Genomic DNA, 17,144 nt, shown 5'->3' on the forward strand with positions numbered 1-17,144 from the left:
TCCCAAGACTCAGTCAATAGGAAAGAGAACAATAAGAGTGTATGAGTGGAAACTTGAAGAATCACTCCTGCTCTTCGAGGGAAACTCAATTATTCTACAAATATTTATTGAATGCCCAGTAAATACAAATATCTGTATAGCATTGTGGGGAGATAACAAAGAAGTAGGAACGTTCTTTGCCATCACATAATTCAATAAATATGTATTGAGTATCTACTTTAGTGAGGCACGGGGGATGGATCAGTGAACAAAACAGAAATACTTGCCCATCAGAAGTTTACTCTGTCTTATTTTAAATGACAATGTCTTCCTTTCAGGAGCTACACTATATTTGGAGCTAGAAATAGGAACTGGGGCATGAAGAAGAGGTAAATCCAATTCCCCAAACGTTTACGTCATCTGATCCCTGAGTTTATCATTTTCTGAAGAAGTATTTCCTGCCATTTACATGACCCCAGAAACTCTCACATTTTTTAGTTCAGTAAATGTCTTTTCATTATCTTATTTAGTGCATCTTTCAGCTCCTTGTTTCTGATACTGTAGATCAAGGGATTCAAGACAGGGGTGACAAAGGTGTCGACAACAGACACCACACGGCCCATTTCTGGGTTGTAACTAGAGCTGGGGCGTAAATAGATGAGGCTACAGCAGCCATATTGGAGGAGAACCACAGTCAGATGAGAAGAGCAGGTGGTGAACGCCTTGTGCCGTCCCTCTGCTGAGTGGATCTTCAAAATGGCAACCACAATGAAGAAATATGAGATGGAGATCAGGGAAAAGGGAATGGTAAGGATGATGACACTGGCGATGAAGATCATGGTTTCTTGCGTTCGAGTATCTCCACACGCCAACCACAAGATAGGGAGTACATCACAGTAGAAGTGAGTGATTCTATTGTGGCCACAAAATGGCAGATGGAAAATCAGAACTGTCAGTTGTAAGGCTACAATGAAACCAAGGACAAGGGCTCCCACAGCCAGCTGGGCACACAGCCGCCGTCTCATGATGAGGGTGTAATGCAAAGGATCCCGGATAGCTACAAACCGATCATAAGCCATGATCCCTAAGAAGATACAGTCAGCACTGCCCAGAAAGACAAAGAAGAACATCTGTGTGCCACAGCCAGTGAAAGAGATGGGTATTCTCCCCATGGTCAGGAGGTTGACCAAAGCCAGAGGGGCAACAGTGGAAGAGTAAAAGATCTCCAGAACCGCCAGGTTGGCCAGAAAGAAATACATGGGAGTGTGAAGTGAATGCTCTGCCCAGACAGTGAGAAAGATTGTCGCATTACCAATGAGACTGCCGGTATACATTAGCAGGAAAGCCACAAAAATAAACATTTGTACCTCCAAGATGGGTGAAAATGGGTGAAAGTGGAACTGGATCTCTATGGTTTGGTTTTCATCCCCCATAAAGTGGCACATTGGGTTTTCTAGGACAGAAAAAAGAATGTGTTAGGAAAGAAAGTGCTGTGTGCTTTAGGATGAGGGTGATGATACTGTTTTAGCTCCTATAGCTTTAATAATTTTGAAGATGAGTTTATGCTGGGAAGGTCACTCTCTGTTCTTGCTTGTGTTTGTCAGCTCGTATTTTCAAGAGAGTTGGCTGGGATTAACTGTAAAGCCTAGCACTATGAATAAGAGCCAAGTTAATTTGCCCCGTGTGGCAGCTGAGCTCAGGACTTTGACTTCATTTTTGTCTTGCAAGAACCAGCTGAACTGATAACCCCTGAGCCTCTAAACTTATACATTGTGTAACAATAATATGCTGGCCATCAAGTATGAAGTCCTGATGGTCTTGATTCTAAGACCTATAGTATACATTGGGGTCATATTGTCCCATATAAAGGATGCTCCATTTTTCTTGGAAGGGTTGTCTTCCTCAAGAGGAAAAGAGGTCAGCTTGTGCCAGTTCAGCAGCCCTGAGCACAGTGACTCCATTACTGATCTATGGTTGCAGAGAAAGCTTTGAGCCTTCAAGTACATTGGCCCTTAGCTATAGGCAAAACATCCCCATACCTCTTATAAACTTTCTCTATGCTTCTAACCAAGAGTCAAGAGAAGAACAGCAGTTTTAGAAACTGCATCAAAATAGACTTCTAGCTTTGGTGAGTTTATAAAGATTCTCCTCACCATCACAATTGGACAATGCTCATGTTCTTGTATGTGGTAAAGTATCAAGTACATATCTTGTACATCTTTCTAAAACAAACTTTTATTCTATTTTATGATAATTTGCTTTATATATGTCATTTCTTCATAGATATATAATCTCCTGCAGGATAAGGACTGTATCTTATTCCTCTCCCTCTAATGCCTAGTATGGTGGCCAAGAAATGTTTATTGAATGAATAAATAAGTGAATAAGTCTTTTACACAACCTGGGTATGTTTACATTTAGGCCAAGCACATGGTTTTGTAATGTGTAACTTAAGGGTTCGTGGAAGGAAAACACTCCTCTTACAAACCTGGTACAGCTTAACTCCTGTGTGTTTAGAAAACATTGTCACTGAAGATTTGCCCATCTTATCAGTACTTATAAGATTGACTTTAACTAATCCAGCGCTCAAATCTCAAACTGTTTTCCTCTATGAGGAAAATATCCTTTCTCCATCTCCCTGAATCTATGCTTAAAGGAGATCAGGCTAATGTGCGTTTCTGGTCTGGGCACTGCCCTGCTCGGGCCTCACCACTAAAAGGGACTGAACATTGAATATAGAGCTTTCTCTAGACTACTGGGAGTGAATTAGGCTAGAATAGACTCTCAAAGGAAGACTAGAGAATTTAAAACAACCAGGGTCTTGTTTCAGTTGCTTTGTAGCTGCTGTTACACCCATAAACATTCCCTTCAACCAACAATCATCACAAAGGAAGTCACCGAAACTCTCATGCGTTTTGTTAATTTCCGCTTGGATCTGGGTCAGGCTCATCCTTAGACATTCTAAGATGTGTTAGGATTTGAAGGACCTTGTAAAGACCCTCATTCATAAAATCAATTTTTTTCCCTGGTAAAATTTACCCAGCTAAAATGACAATGCGAGCTAAGATGGAGGGGGGTAGGGGCATAAATCAAGAGGGTCAGATATAGTACCATTTTATCTGTCAATAGCACCTTACCTGATTTTATTTGCCAGAATCAATTCAGCTTCTCTTTCAGGCCCTGGAAACAGGAAACATTTTAGAGCACTGTGCATGTGGGAGGAGGGAGTGACATAACCTGGGCATGAACCTTGGAGAATGACTAGATGTCTTATAGCAACTCAGGGACACTTTTTTTAGACAACTTTCTGTTTTTTCAATGTATTTATGTTCCACTATCTCATATAATTTTCTTAAAATGTGCAGGAGGTAGGAAGATAGCTATTAATAACTCCATCTTGTGGCTGAGGCACAGAAAGGGTAATTGACCCATTATCTTGCAGTGATTCAGAGGTAGAAGAGAGGTTAGCATTTAGATCTCCTTGAACTTATCAATGATTACGTAATTACATAAATATTGTACATAGAGAACTGAAAGCTAGCATTTAGATCTCCTTGTACTTATCAATGATTATGTAATTACATAAATATTGTACATAGAGAACTGAAAGCAGGAAAAATGATCCTCAGGGATTTTATATACTATTATATCAGAATAAGAACTCATGTTGTTTATGGTAAGACTCTCACAGGGTCATCAGTACAGCTTTTGAAAAATCAATGATGATAATAGCTAGCCTGTAATGACAACACCACGAGACACCATACAAATCACTTTCTAGTCATTACCTCATTTTTTCTTGACAACAACTTCACCAGATAGCTGTTAATATTATTTGTATATTGAAGGTGAAGAAACTGAAGTGCACAGAGATGACGTTGTCAAACTCACACAGCTGGTAAATGGCAGAGCCAAGTGATGGTCCCAGGTCTACTTGATTCCAGTACTCAAGTTTTCAACCCCACTAAGCTTAACTGCCAATGTTGTGGACTAGTGAGAATGACTGTGTTTTCGGGAACCAGGGTTGGTGCTTTTGATGTCTGTAACAATAGCTTTAATTCTGAGTATATCTGAACTCCTCATAGGCTAAGCCGAGTCTCACCCATGTCATTTTTATTTGATTCAGTAGTATTTTTGGAGTGGCCCCAACCATAGAAACTTTGTAGATTCACAGAATTAGCTAGAAATTCTGGGTGGAATTCTCTTCATCTTTTCTTCTAGGATCATTAAGGCTGTTCTTTCAATATAAGAGCCTTGACCTGGGAAAAGCTATTTGCTGGTTTGTCCTGAGTTCACTGGGGGGTCAGTGACAAGATCATAGCTGGTTTATGGTCCTGTGACAAGAATCAAGCCAAGATTTATGCAATGATATAATAGTATATAAAATCCTTGATTATCATTTTTTGTTTGTTTTTTCAGTTCTTCATGTACAATACTGTCTTCCTGCCGCTGATTATCTCCACAGGACAAAGTGTATGTACGTTAGTGCAGCGTTGTGATTTCTCCAATTTGAGCCAGGACAGTCTAGTCCCGTGAGGGAATCCAGTGACCATAAAAGTATTCCTAACTCCATCAGGAGTCTCCTGTGTATCTTTCTCTTTCTGGATTTTAATTACTGTAATTGATGATTTAAGGTGTTTAAATTATATTTTCTCTTATTTCACGTTCTCCAAGAAGGAGGGGCTCACGTCTCTCATATCTTATGCATACAGTGGTACACTCAACAGCTGTCCTAGTCCCAGAATACATGAATGAAGGAAGGAAGGATGTCTTACTTATATGCTAGGGAGAGGGAGAATATGTAGCATAGTCTGGTAGATTTTGAGGTTTCTGTAAGGACTAGTTCAATGTAGGGTCTTATTACCATCCTCATAAGAAATAAAAAATAGCAGGGAACTTCTCTAGAACATCCTGAATCTTGGAGCCGGAGCCAGAGCCAGAGCCAAAAAGATCTCCACCTGATTCCTTCGGACCACACAGATATGTGTTTAATAATGGGATGTTAAGAAGTAAGCCGATTTACCCATGAAATGATCATTGCCATTCCTGTGACTAGACACATAGCCTCTCAATTGTCTTCATTCTGAGGTTATCAGATGTTTCTCTGCTGTGAACCCAAACTTGAAATCATTCAATGCACAGTAAAACCTTTCTGATCCCCTTTGTCTACCTTAACTTGGACTAAATTGTGAGACCAAGGTCCCATGATAAATGGCAGGTCTATAAGTCACTGATTATCTGGATAGAAAGCCAAAACTTAGATCAAAATTCTGTGGTGCTGCCAGTCTTCCAGATTTCTGCAGATGTTACAGAAACCAAAGACAGAGACAGAATTTTTAGGATTATTTTGGTATTATCAAGAACTCTGATGGTGTATCTCCTTTACTATAATCTGTATTTGTATCTGTATAGTTGGCTGTTGAGCACAGAGGTAAGGAATCTGACACCTTAAAAGGCAGCTAAGAGAGATGCTGGAGTTGGGTGAGAACTTACCTTGCTCTAGAAGGATGAACCTATCTTCTAATCCAAGTGTTATTTCTAAAGATTTCCCTCAGTCTTTGAGCCTTTAAAACTCTGGCAGGGATGCTTGGGATCAATCTCCTGGGTGTCGCTAGATCCCTGCCCACAAACAAGCGCCTGGTGGTGGCACACACCGTGTCACTGCTGCTCCTTCTCAGTACTCAGACTCACCTTCAGGAGTTCCTGTCAAATCAAAGCATCCCTTCAGCAGTTTTGCATCTTGCTCTGTTTTGGTTGAAGTGAGTTCAGAGCTTGGTCCCTAGAAGTGTTCACAATCCACAAGGAAAGTTACATCATCTACAGTGGTTTATAGCTCTTAGAAATTCGAAGCAGCAAAAGCCAAAGACCTTTGTCAGCCACTGTTTAGCAGCTTTTAAAGAGCAGACGTACGTTTCATTGGTACTTTGCCTTGATGATGTCATCCCCTTTCTCTAATATTTTAAAAATTGTTCTTAGGGTGTTGTTTTCTATGATAGTGTCATTAAGCCAGAAAACAGCCAGAATAGTCTTTTTTCTGTAGTAAACGCACTAGTGTCATTTTCATTAAAAAAATCAATAATATGATATCTAATTACCTGATAAGGAGTTAAGAGTTTGAGTCAAACACCTGATTATTTTGCTGCAAGCCCCTTGAAATTTTGAGTGATGAAGGCAAAATTTTGGATTAACAGACTCTTCTCATAGCTGTTCTGATATTCTGAAGTTGTGTAGACACACTCGAGGGCATGTCTATAAACTTCTGAACTCGTTATTATTTCTTCTCTCAAAAATTGATGCGATATTACCACCACCATAGGGGGATGCTGCCATCATTTTCAAGGAACTTAGAAATTTCCTTTATTATAGAAGGGGGAAGTTGGAGAAAAAAAGAGATGAACAAATTCTTGTGGATTTGAAAAAGTACTCACTTAAAAATAATGTGAAATATATGTAAAATATGCATATATCAAATAAGTGACATTTTCTAATGCCCTTGCATTACTTTTTTATTCTAACCCTATCTTGTAAGGTTGGGATTATCATTCTCATTTTCCAGGTAAGTCAATAGAGAGGCTCACTCAAGCTAAGTAATGTACAGTGCTTGAGCCAGGGTTGATTTCTAGGTTTCATAACTTGAAGTCCTTTTTCTTTTGTTATATTAAGTTGCCTTTAATCTGCATGTTGTGGCTACAATAATTGCTACTACTTGTTATTGATATTAGGCTCTATAGGTTTAATTTTTTTTTTTTTTGAGGAAGATTAGCCCTGAGCTAACTGCTGCCAATCCTCCTCTTTTTTCTGAGGAAGCCTGGCCCTGAGCTAACATCGGTGCCCATCTTCCTCTACTTTATATGTGGGATGCCTACCACAGCAATGGCTTGCCAAGCGGTGCCATGTCCACACCCGGGATCCAAACTGGCGAACCCCAGGCCACCAAAGTACCATATGCAAACTTAACCACTGAGCCACTGGGCCATCCCCCATAGGTTTAATTTTATTAAAACTTCTCTCTAGTAACCTTTTCCACTTCTACCTCTTTGTCTTTTTCACTACATATTTCTCTTCGTCATATAACCCCTAGAAGAGGATCATTTTCATGCTCATCTGGTTTATAAAGCATCTTTGAATTTGAAAAAGATGCTTCTTTTTCGACTTAAAAAATTAAACTCAACAAATCATTTATTTTTCAATAAGAGAACAAACACAAATTCTTTCTATATAAGGTATACAGATCAAGTAATTGAACATGTCATAGAAAAATTGAATTTTTAATTGCAATAAATATGTACTCAAAGTTCCTAGGATATAACAATTTCTTATAAAATATTTGCACATCTTGCTTTCATGGAAATGAAGTTTTTATGAGTGTTTCAATGCTTGCTAGTTCTAATATCTCATTTTTTATAGAAGTCATCACTAGATTTGACAGTCATCTTTCTTACGCCATTCTAGACCTTAAGTTTTTAATAAATATTACATTCAAGAAGCTATGTTCTCCACTAGCAACTGATAATGGCAAAGTTAATAATAAGAGTTAAAAAATCTTGAGGGGCCGACCTCATGGCTGAGTGGTTAAGTTCACGTGCTCTGCTTCAGTGGCCCAGTGTTTCGTTGGTTCGAATCCTGGGCGCGGATATGGCACTGCTCATCAAGCCATGCTGAGGTGGCATCCCACATGCCACAACTAGAGGGACCTACAACTAAAAATATACAACTATGTACTGGGAGGCTTTGGGGAGAAAAAGGACACAAAAAACTGAAAAAAAAATTGGGGGAACTAGATAATATTTGAAAATGTGTCTAGTAAATTCTACTAGAATTTAATAAATATAAATATAAATGTAATATAATAATATAAATATAATATAATATAAATATAAATAATATAAATATAAATAATATAAATAATATAAATATAAATATAAATGTAAATATATTGCAGTATTAAAACAGGAATTTCATAGTAGAGTTTAGAAAACTATTTAATGTTTTTAATTCCTTATACATTGACTTGACATCAACATTACGTTCCTTTTTGTGTTGATCACTCAATTTCAGTTATAAATTTTACATATGCCTACAGTAGTTCATAATTCCTTAGATTACACATGTCAACTAGGATACTGAAAAGACCACAAAATTCTCCTAATAGTTTAAACTTTTCTTCATAAGATAGTATTGCCATATCCAATAGAGAAAAACAATAAATTGATTTGAAACTGCACTTTAGATAGGAGATGAGCTGATCGCGGGATTCACAATTCACTGTTGAAATGAATGTTGCTCCTTTTTTTTTCTTCTCTCAGTTTTTTAGGTTGGAGAAGTTGCTATTTGGGTCAGAGACTCTGAAAAATTTATTTGGCGTCAATAATATACACATTTTGTAAATGTCACTGGTTGGTTTGTTTTTTGAACGAACTTACTGGTCCCTTTAAGTTCTTTCAAGGGCATTATGTATAATGAATTTTGGTGCCTGCATCTTATTGCTTAAAAGATTAATTTATGTAAAATTTTCTGCCAAACTATAACTTGGAAAAGTGAATTTAAAAGTAGATATTTTCTAAAGTATATCTTTGGCTTGCATTCTAGGAACTATATTCTTATTTCTAAAGAGTATTGCATACCACCTTTACTGTGTTTTTAGAGGCACGACAGCAAACTCAACTTTCATATTAAATAGTTGACAATAGCTCTAAATTTATGTTTGGTAAATGTGCCTTCAATACAATCTGGGATTTTGTTGGAATAGGAAAATGGCTATATAGCTCTTGGATGATATAAAAGTTCAGTGGTATCAAAAGAGAATTTTGCTACATTGTTCATTATAGAATAGTCTGGAATGTTTTTGAAGATCTTCTGTTTCAATCCATTATGTATTCCATACAAGTTTGTACCATTGTTATACATCACCTCCACTCAAATTATTTTTGTCTGTCAGTAGTAGAGCATTTGACTGCAAATTATTTTTGTCTGGATTAAGAACTTTTTGGCAGACAAAAAAAAAAAAAAGCTAATGTCCGCTTAATGTATCCAGCATAACGTCTATTATATGGTAGATCCTCAAAAACTAGAATCTCTAATTATCCAACCATAAAATCTCTGCATATTGTGATTCATTATATGTTAAATATTAATTGTTCATGTTATTTTTCTGCTCTGTGGCTCACTTTTATCCCATTGTTTAAAAACAAAATCCCTACTTGCCTCTCTAGACACTCTACAAATTCTTTTCTTGCTTCTTGAATTCCATTCTATTTCCCTGCAGAATTTCAATTTTACTCTGTATTCTAATCAAGCCATTTCCTAAATAGGTCCTATGCTTTCCCACCTCCACGCCTTTGCTCACCTCAGTCCATCCTACTAGAACATGCCTCATGGTCTATTCCTGTCAAAATCTAACCTATCCTAAAATTCTTACTTAAAGAGGTATTTTCTCCATCAAATCTCCTCTAATAGCATAATTAGGCACAGGCTCTTCTTTAAACTTTCATAGTTCTTTATAGAAACCTTTCTTAGGGCATTCTGTCCTGTAGGTAATCATGTACTTTAAAAGTTATTAGACTACATATCTGATTAAGGGAAAATGCAATGGTGAGCTTATTTTATTTTATTCTACACAGTAGATCTTTGCTGAGTTAACTTAAATCAGTCTTCTTGGGCATATATGATGCCAAATCAAAAAAGGTCTGGGGATATGGGAAGAGCTACCTTAGACTGGAAAGGCTGGATCATTCATGGAACTCACAGTAGATTTTTGTTCAACAAATATTTGAGTGTTTTCTTTGTGCCAGATGGTGTGTTAGCATTTAAGTTTGCAACTGACCTGAGAAGTGGAGACAATAAGCAGGAACCTAGAGGAAGTGTCTCCCAAAGGAGCAGAACTTTGAAACTGAAAAGATTGGGGACTGCTCTTGGTGAGAGGAGAGATTTTAAAAGAAATAAACTTCACAGGAAAATGACATCAGTTAATGAGAGCTTAAGAGACAAAAGGAAAATCTAGAGAGACCAGGTATAGATGCTGTGGAACAGCCAAAGATGAACATGTCAGATTACAGTAAGAACTTGAACAACTTAAAAAAACAATGGGCCATCCAGGTGGCTTAGTGGTTAAGTTCACGCTCTCCGCTCTGGTGCCACAGGGTTCACCAGTTTGGATCCTGGGCAGAGACCTATGCACCATTTATCAAGCAATGCTGTGGCAGGCGTCCCACATATAAAACAGAGGAAGATGGGCACAGATGTTAGCTCAGGGCCAATCTTCCTCAAAAAAGAAAAAAACCAAAAAACCAGTTAGCAAATATGTTTCCTGGAGTGCAGAGCCATTGAAGCTTCTGGTGGAGATAAAAATCAGTACAAAGTCAATATAGAATTGCCAAAAGTCATCACCGATGCAAACTATCTTTTTCTCCGGGAGACCAGGAAGCAGGGACCAGAGCTGTTGCAGAACTTATGTGGAATAAGACTGAGACCACAGTGGATGATGCTGCAGTTCATCTCTAAATCAAGATAAGAAGCAGAGCTTGGAAGGGACTGAGATTATCTCTTAGTGTAGGAGTTCTGCTAATCCTAATACATCCATACATCTCATGACAGAAAAGAAACTTCGTGCAATGTCTACTGTTCGACTTCAAAGGGAGATCAAAAAAGCAACTGAGGTTGGATCCTCCACAAGTTGTACCTACCAAGTCAATCTGTGGGTTGACTTTATTTACCATAAAATAAGAAATCTAAGATCTATAAAACCTCTACATTTTTAATTTTAGCTTTGAGAACAGGAAACTTGAAAATATAGGGACTTTCTGAGGCTGACCCCGTGACCAAGTGGTTAAGTTCATGTGCTCTGCTTTGGTGGCCTAGGGTTCACTGGTTCAGATCCTGGGTGCGGACCTATGCACTGCTCATCAAGCCATGCTGTGGTGGCATCCACATAAAGGAACTAGAATGACCTAAAACCAGGATATACAACTATGTACTGGGGCATTGGGGGGAAAAAGAAGAGGAAGATTGGCAACAGATGTTAGCTCAGGGCCAATCTTCCTCACACCCCCCAACCCCCGCCAAATAAAGCATACCTTTAAAAAAAAAGGAAATATAGGGACTTTCAGGAGGAAGAAAAATAGGTTTCATTTTGTGAGATCCCAAGATGTGCAACAAAAACAAATAAGAAGAAATTATAGAGAGAAACCAGTCCTGGTGGTCTAATGGTTAAGATTCAGCACTCTTACCGCTGTTGTCTCCTGTTGTCTCCCACTCATAGAACCACACCACCCTCTGTTGGTTGTCATACTGTGATGGCTGTGTGCTGCTGTGATACTGAAAGCTATGCCACCGGTATTTCAAATACCAGCGGGGTCACCCATGGTGGACAGGTTTCAGTGGAGTTTCCAGACTAAGATACATGTAGAAAATAGGCCACCCATTTCTGAAGAAATTGGCCGTGAAAAGTCTGAATAGCAATGGAGCATTGTCTGAGAGAGTGCCAGAAGGTGAGAGGATGGTGCAAAAAGACTGGGCAGGGTTGGGCTCTGCTATATACAGGGTCGCTGGGAGTTGAAATGGACTCAAGGGCACTAACAGCAACAGCAAAAACAGAGAAATAGCTTTCAGTTCAATAAAAAGGGAATATCTAGTTTGGTTCTGGGTAAAATGAGGTCAGCATACTCTACCCTGTCCCATCCACTGAATGCGGCTATAAACCTTGGGCAGAGCAGAGAGCAGCCATGTGAGGACTCTGAAAAGCGAATAATAGTAGGGAGTTTGGGACAGAAGACCAGAATTAGAAGTATAGCTGAACTGGTGGTTGGTTTGCCCCTCTTCGTTCCCTGTCCAGTATCCCCTGGTCTGGACTCAAGGCAGCCTGAAACCCAGAAGTTGGCATTGAAATGGATAGCGCTCAAGAGGTACCATCTGGTTCAGACTTGAAGAGTGAGAAAGGGACCTCCTGCTGGTGACAGTGGCAGCAGTGGGACCCACAGGCACCTAAAACTCTGAGGGAGGGCACCTTCTTCTCCAATCAAAGGACCTGTTGTCCCAGGAAAGTAGGGTGAACCCCTGTTGAGTTTTTCTCTCCCCTGTCTTCTTGCTGCTTGGACTCAGACATGGGAACTCTCTTCAGAGTAGGGTAAATAAAGCTTCAGCCTTCTGACCATAGGAGAACCCCAGGAAACTGGAAAGTACCAGGGAAATTTTGGAGAGGGAGGAGCTTGAGAAAGTGACCCAATAAAGCTGTTTATAAACTCTTGGGCTCACACCTTAGCCACATATGGCTGGAAATTATTCCAAACAGCATAGTAAAGACTTTGAGAACTGAACCAAGAGATAAACCACTTTCTAAGTTTCAGACTGGCCACTGGATAGAACACTCGTGGAACATACCTGAATATCATATCAAAGGCTTTGAAAACAGAACTGGCATTGAAACCACAACATAAAGGGATGGTGCTGGTGGCAAAGGGGTTTCCACTCTATGAATCTAATAACCAGGGAAATTACTGACACTAGTGATGGTAGTAACCATGCCATCTCTCATTTCCCGGAAGTGGTTGAGGATGGGGAACCAAAGTAAAGATTTGGCGGTAGCTGTGAATGTTGATCACTTCCCAACTGGACTATTTCCCAGAGCAGTGGATCTTAAACTTTATTATGTATCAGCATCACATGGAGGCTATGGAAGGCTTGTTAAAACTCATACAGCTGGACCTCACCTTCTCCGGGTTCTGATTAAGTAGGTCTGCGGTGGGGCCTGAGAACTTGCATTTGTAACAGGTTCCCAGGTGATGCAGACACTCCTGGTCCTAGGAACTATGCTTTGAGGATCACTGTTGTAAAGTAGCATTGGAGGGGAAACAACTTGCTTCCAGGTACATATCATTAATCGGAATAATTGAGAAGCCAGAGAGAATCATCTGTGATTTAAAGTTTTTGTCTAGCAATTCTGTGTTAGATAGTAAACACACACGTACATGCCATTTGGTGTTAATTCTAGCCTCCAGAAACAACTGCTTCCTCTACTTCCCCTTCTTTTGCTCCATCTCCTCCTCCTCCACCCCTCTCACCCTCACTCTTCATTGTCTGCTTTCTTCTTCTTTAGCAACTATGATATTAGGTATTGAAGAAAATGTATATAATTTCCTTGACCTCCAAGAACAACAACTCCTTCTCTTTATCTCCTTTCCCCTCACTCTTCCTCTTCCCTTCCCTCTTCTTCTTCCCCTCTCCCTACTCTACTTCCTCCTTACTCTGGATGCAATAACAAAACATACTTGGAATTTTCATCAGAACAATTAGAATTCTCATCAGAATGATGACTCAGAGGAGGCCACAGACTTTTTCTTCATATAAATATTCACATGTCTTTGTGACACTGGACACTGGATTCCATTGCCCACAGACACTGTAATGCGTTTTGGCCCACTTAGCAGTTGGCCACATATTCCTGAATTTTCCAGGTGAATAATGGATCTGTCGATAGGATTCACTGATTCATTTCCAATTTTTTATTTTTTTTATTTTTTTAAAGATTTTATTTTTTTCCCCAAAGCCCCCCGGTACATAGTTGTGTATTCTTCGTTGTGGGTTCTTCTAGTTGTGGCATGTGGGACGCTGCCTCAGCGTGGTCTGATGAGCAGTGCCATGTCCGTGCCCAGGATTCGAACCAACGAAACACTGGGCCGCCTGCTGCAGAGCGCGCGAACTTAACCACTCGGCCACGGGGCCAGCCCCTCATTTCCAATTTTTGTAAACTAAACATACAGGGTATATCCATAAAGACAGATCGATCTCTAGAAAATCAAACTAAAGAGGCCTTTTATTTGCGATGAAGCCCACCCACCTCAACCCTGGATGCCACTACTACATGGTGAGGTCCCTATACTTTTCTATCCTTGGGATTTGGGGAGAAAGAGACAGAACTTGAGAGAGTTAACAGAGGAGCTGGTTTTACCAAGCCCCATGAGAAACAGGAAAGAATCTTTTTGAGTGTTAAGACAACAAAAACTGTATTTACAGTTTTTCTGACAAGAAGAAACAGAGAATGTTCTAATTCTTTTCATAATTTTCCTTTTTAGAAGAGTATCCATAAATGAAACTTTCTCAGCTTACATATAAACAGCATTTTATAACATTGTATCTGAACTTAATGACCAGAAATAGTGGCGAAGTTTTATGTACAGAAAAATGTCTATTATTTGTATTATTGAAAAACTATGAATACCTAAAATGTTCAGTTTGGGGGAAATGGTTTGACTCTGTATTAATCAGCTATTGCTGCAAAAAATGTCATAGAAGAAACTAATCCCAAACTTAGTGACTTATAAGTATTTATTTATTTTACTTATTTTTTCACTTGTTTGTGTAGGCGATTGTGTGTCAGCTGGGGCACCTCTCGTTCAGGTTTAGGCTTCAGGTTGGCTAGGCGTGGCTCCACCCTTCAGACTGTGTTCCAGTCTGCTGCACATGTCTTGTTTTGGGACCACACTGAGGGGTCAGCTGCTTCCTGGGGCATGCTTTTCCCGTTGTGATAGGGGAAGGTGAGAGGATTAGTCAGACTAAGAAAGCATGTCTGAAACCTGTCCTCCATCCTGTCTGCTAAGATTCCATTGGTCAGAGAGAGTCACATGACCAAGACCAACGTCAATGGAGTCAGCCAATTTACTCTGCCCCTTTTAGGGCCCTGCAAGTTTATATGGCAGAGGGAGAGAGTAAAGAATTGAGAACAACAATCTAAATCTACTGAGCACTTTTACAATCATAAGATGAGATTTTTTCTTTTTAAAAAAGCTTTTTATTGTGGATAACATCAAAATACCAAAGAAGCAGGGCCAGCCCAGTGGTGCAGTGGTTAAGTTTGCACGTTGCGCATTGGTGGCCCTGGGTCGCCAGTTCAGATCCCAGGTGCAGACCTATGCACCTCTTGACAAATCATGCTGTGGCAGGCATCCTGCATATAAAGTAGAGGAAGATGGGCACGGATGTTAGCTCAGGGCCAGTCTTCCTCAAAAAATACCTCCAAAAAACCAAAGCAGCAAGAAGAGTACAATGCACCTCCATGTTGCCATCACTCAGCTTTGACAATGACCAACTCCTGGCTACCCTTCTTTCATCTATATTTCCATTCACTCCGTTATTGGATTATTTTAATTCCTAGATATCACATATTTTAGAATCTATCTCTAAGAGATAATTTTTTAAAAAAGGATAGCCACGATCCCTTGAAAAAATAATTTCTTAAGCACATGATGGAATCTTAGCTATAAAAACCATGTCAACAATATGTTTGTAATGACATAGGAAATAAATATAACTTTGAATGAAAAAGGATACAGTATAATTGCAAGTCTGTTAAAAAACATGCTATACAAGAGATCAAATGCAAATTTAACAAAATGTTACTAACAGTTGTTCTTTATTCGTGGGAATAAAGGTGATGTTTAAGGACCTTTTATTTTTATCCATTTCAACACTTCCTTTAATAATTGTGGATTACTTTTATGATAAAAATAATGATGTCAAATTTAAATCTAAACATAAACTTAAATTCTTGGGCCAGTCAGGTTACTTAACATTCCTATTGCTAGTTTACTGAAAAGGAAGCATAAAAATTAGAAAGAGCAATATACTTGCCATCAGAGGACTTTGGGGAAGTCGCTCAAACTCAGAACCTACGTGTACCCCTCATTTGACAAATGAGGATAATACAATAGCAAATTAGGAACATTTTGGTCTCAAGGATCAAGTGCTTGTGAAAACATTTTGTAAATGGAAACTTGCTATACAAGTGTAAGATATTGTTATTTCTGAGATCAAATTCCTAGCTGGAACCTGAAGTTTGATACCTATAAGAGCATGTTCTAAACAGCAGGCTGTGGGAAGTTGTCTTGCTCTTTAGTTTCATGTGGTTAGTTAGAAACAGCACTGGATTAATGACCAAGCTGGCTTGGGTTCTGGGTCTGGTGTTGCCACGAACTAGCCTTATAACCTTTTGAGAGTCCTCCCTACTTTTTTTTTTGCAAAAATTAGGGGGTTGGTTTAGATGACCTTTAAGGGCCCTCTATCTATGACAAACAATGGATGGCAAAATGACTAATCCAAAATTTCGGAACCGTGAAAAGTAATTTTTCACATGAGGCATAATGCCAACATTTGCTGACAGTCACTAAGTCGATTTGTTTACTGTCTCCCTAGGTTGATACTCGTATACTGTGTGTGAATCTGGTGAGACGAAATGGGCCAATTAAAATGTGGGATCCAAGTTTTCATAAAGCAGATGACAAAGTAGTTTATGGAGTTTCATATTTAGAACCATGCAGGGGCTGGCCCAGTGGTGCAGCAGTTAAGTTCGCATGTTCTGCTTCGGCAGCCTGGGGTTCATTGGTTGGGATCCCGGCTGCGGACCTATGCACCGCTTGTCAAGCCATGCTATGGCAAGCATCCCACATATAAAGTAGAGGAAGATGGGTACAGATGTTAGCTCAGGGCCAGTCTTCCTTGGCAAAAAGAGGAGGATTGGCAGCAGATGTTAGCTCAGGGCAAATCTTCCTCAAAAAGAAAAAGAAAAAGAAAAAGAAAAAAGAGCCACGCAATATACCCAAACAGAATCATTTTGGGAACTTGTGTGCTGCCTTTAGTGTGATTTGGACTTAACCAGAACATTTAAGTTGAAGTTCTGCTTCTTTCCCTTACTAGCTGGGTGACCTTGGGTAAATCCCTTAGCTGTCTTGATGCTCCATTTCCCAACCTGACGAATGTGTATTATAATGCCAGTTTCATAGGGATTCTGTTGAAAGGGTAGAAATGATAATATTCTTGGAAGAGCTTTGTACACGGGAAAATATTGTACACACAAAGTCTCTGCTTTGATGTTCATAGGGCTGAGTCGTCTAGAAGTATAGCATTGCCTGTTTTCACACATCTTAATGAATGAAGTTGGTAAAGAGGATAATCAAGGGCCATGGGTATTAAAAAAGAAAGGAAACAGAAGAAATAATTGGTTTCAAAACCTGGACAAGAACCAGAAATGGAAGCTGGAGTTTTGAATGTTGACATTGGAGCAAGAGATTTGTCAGGAGACCAGGGCTTCAGCTTAATAATTATTCCCTCCTCAGAGCCATTACCCTGGGCCTTATTAAGTGAAGTTAGGACCTTTAGGGATCTATATGTGGGCATAA

The 17,144-nt window shown here is 39.3% G+C and overlaps 1 protein-coding gene and 1 long non-coding RNA gene across 2 annotated transcripts in view; one reads left to right on the top strand and one right to left on the bottom strand.

The window, feature by feature from the left end:
• LOC123278107 (uncharacterized) overlaps nucleotides 1-17,144 on the top strand; it is a 39,268-nt gene that overhangs the window by 11,832 nt on the left and 10,292 nt on the right. The gene's annotated exons all lie outside the window — the stretch shown is intronic.
• On the bottom strand, nucleotides 420-1,412 carry LOC106844354 (olfactory receptor 10V1-like). The gene has a single exon (XM_014861755.3). It carries the CDS (start codon nucleotides 1,410-1,412, stop codon nucleotides 474-476), a length of 939 nt encoding a protein of 312 aa, XP_014717241.3. The 3' UTR covers nucleotides 420-473.

The sequence above is a fragment of the Equus asinus genome, chromosome 17 (genome assembly GCF_041296235.1).
Source record: "Equus asinus isolate D_3611 breed Donkey chromosome 17, EquAss-T2T_v2, whole genome shotgun sequence".
In the NCBI taxonomy this organism is placed as follows: domain Eukaryota; kingdom Metazoa; phylum Chordata; class Mammalia; order Perissodactyla; family Equidae; genus Equus; species Equus asinus.

What these genes read in the sequence shown, in the direction of transcription:
- LOC106844354 (XM_014861755.3), bottom strand. Translation starts at nt 1,412, where the DNA reads ATGGGGGATGAAAACCAAACCATAGAGATCCAGTTCCACTTTCACCCA.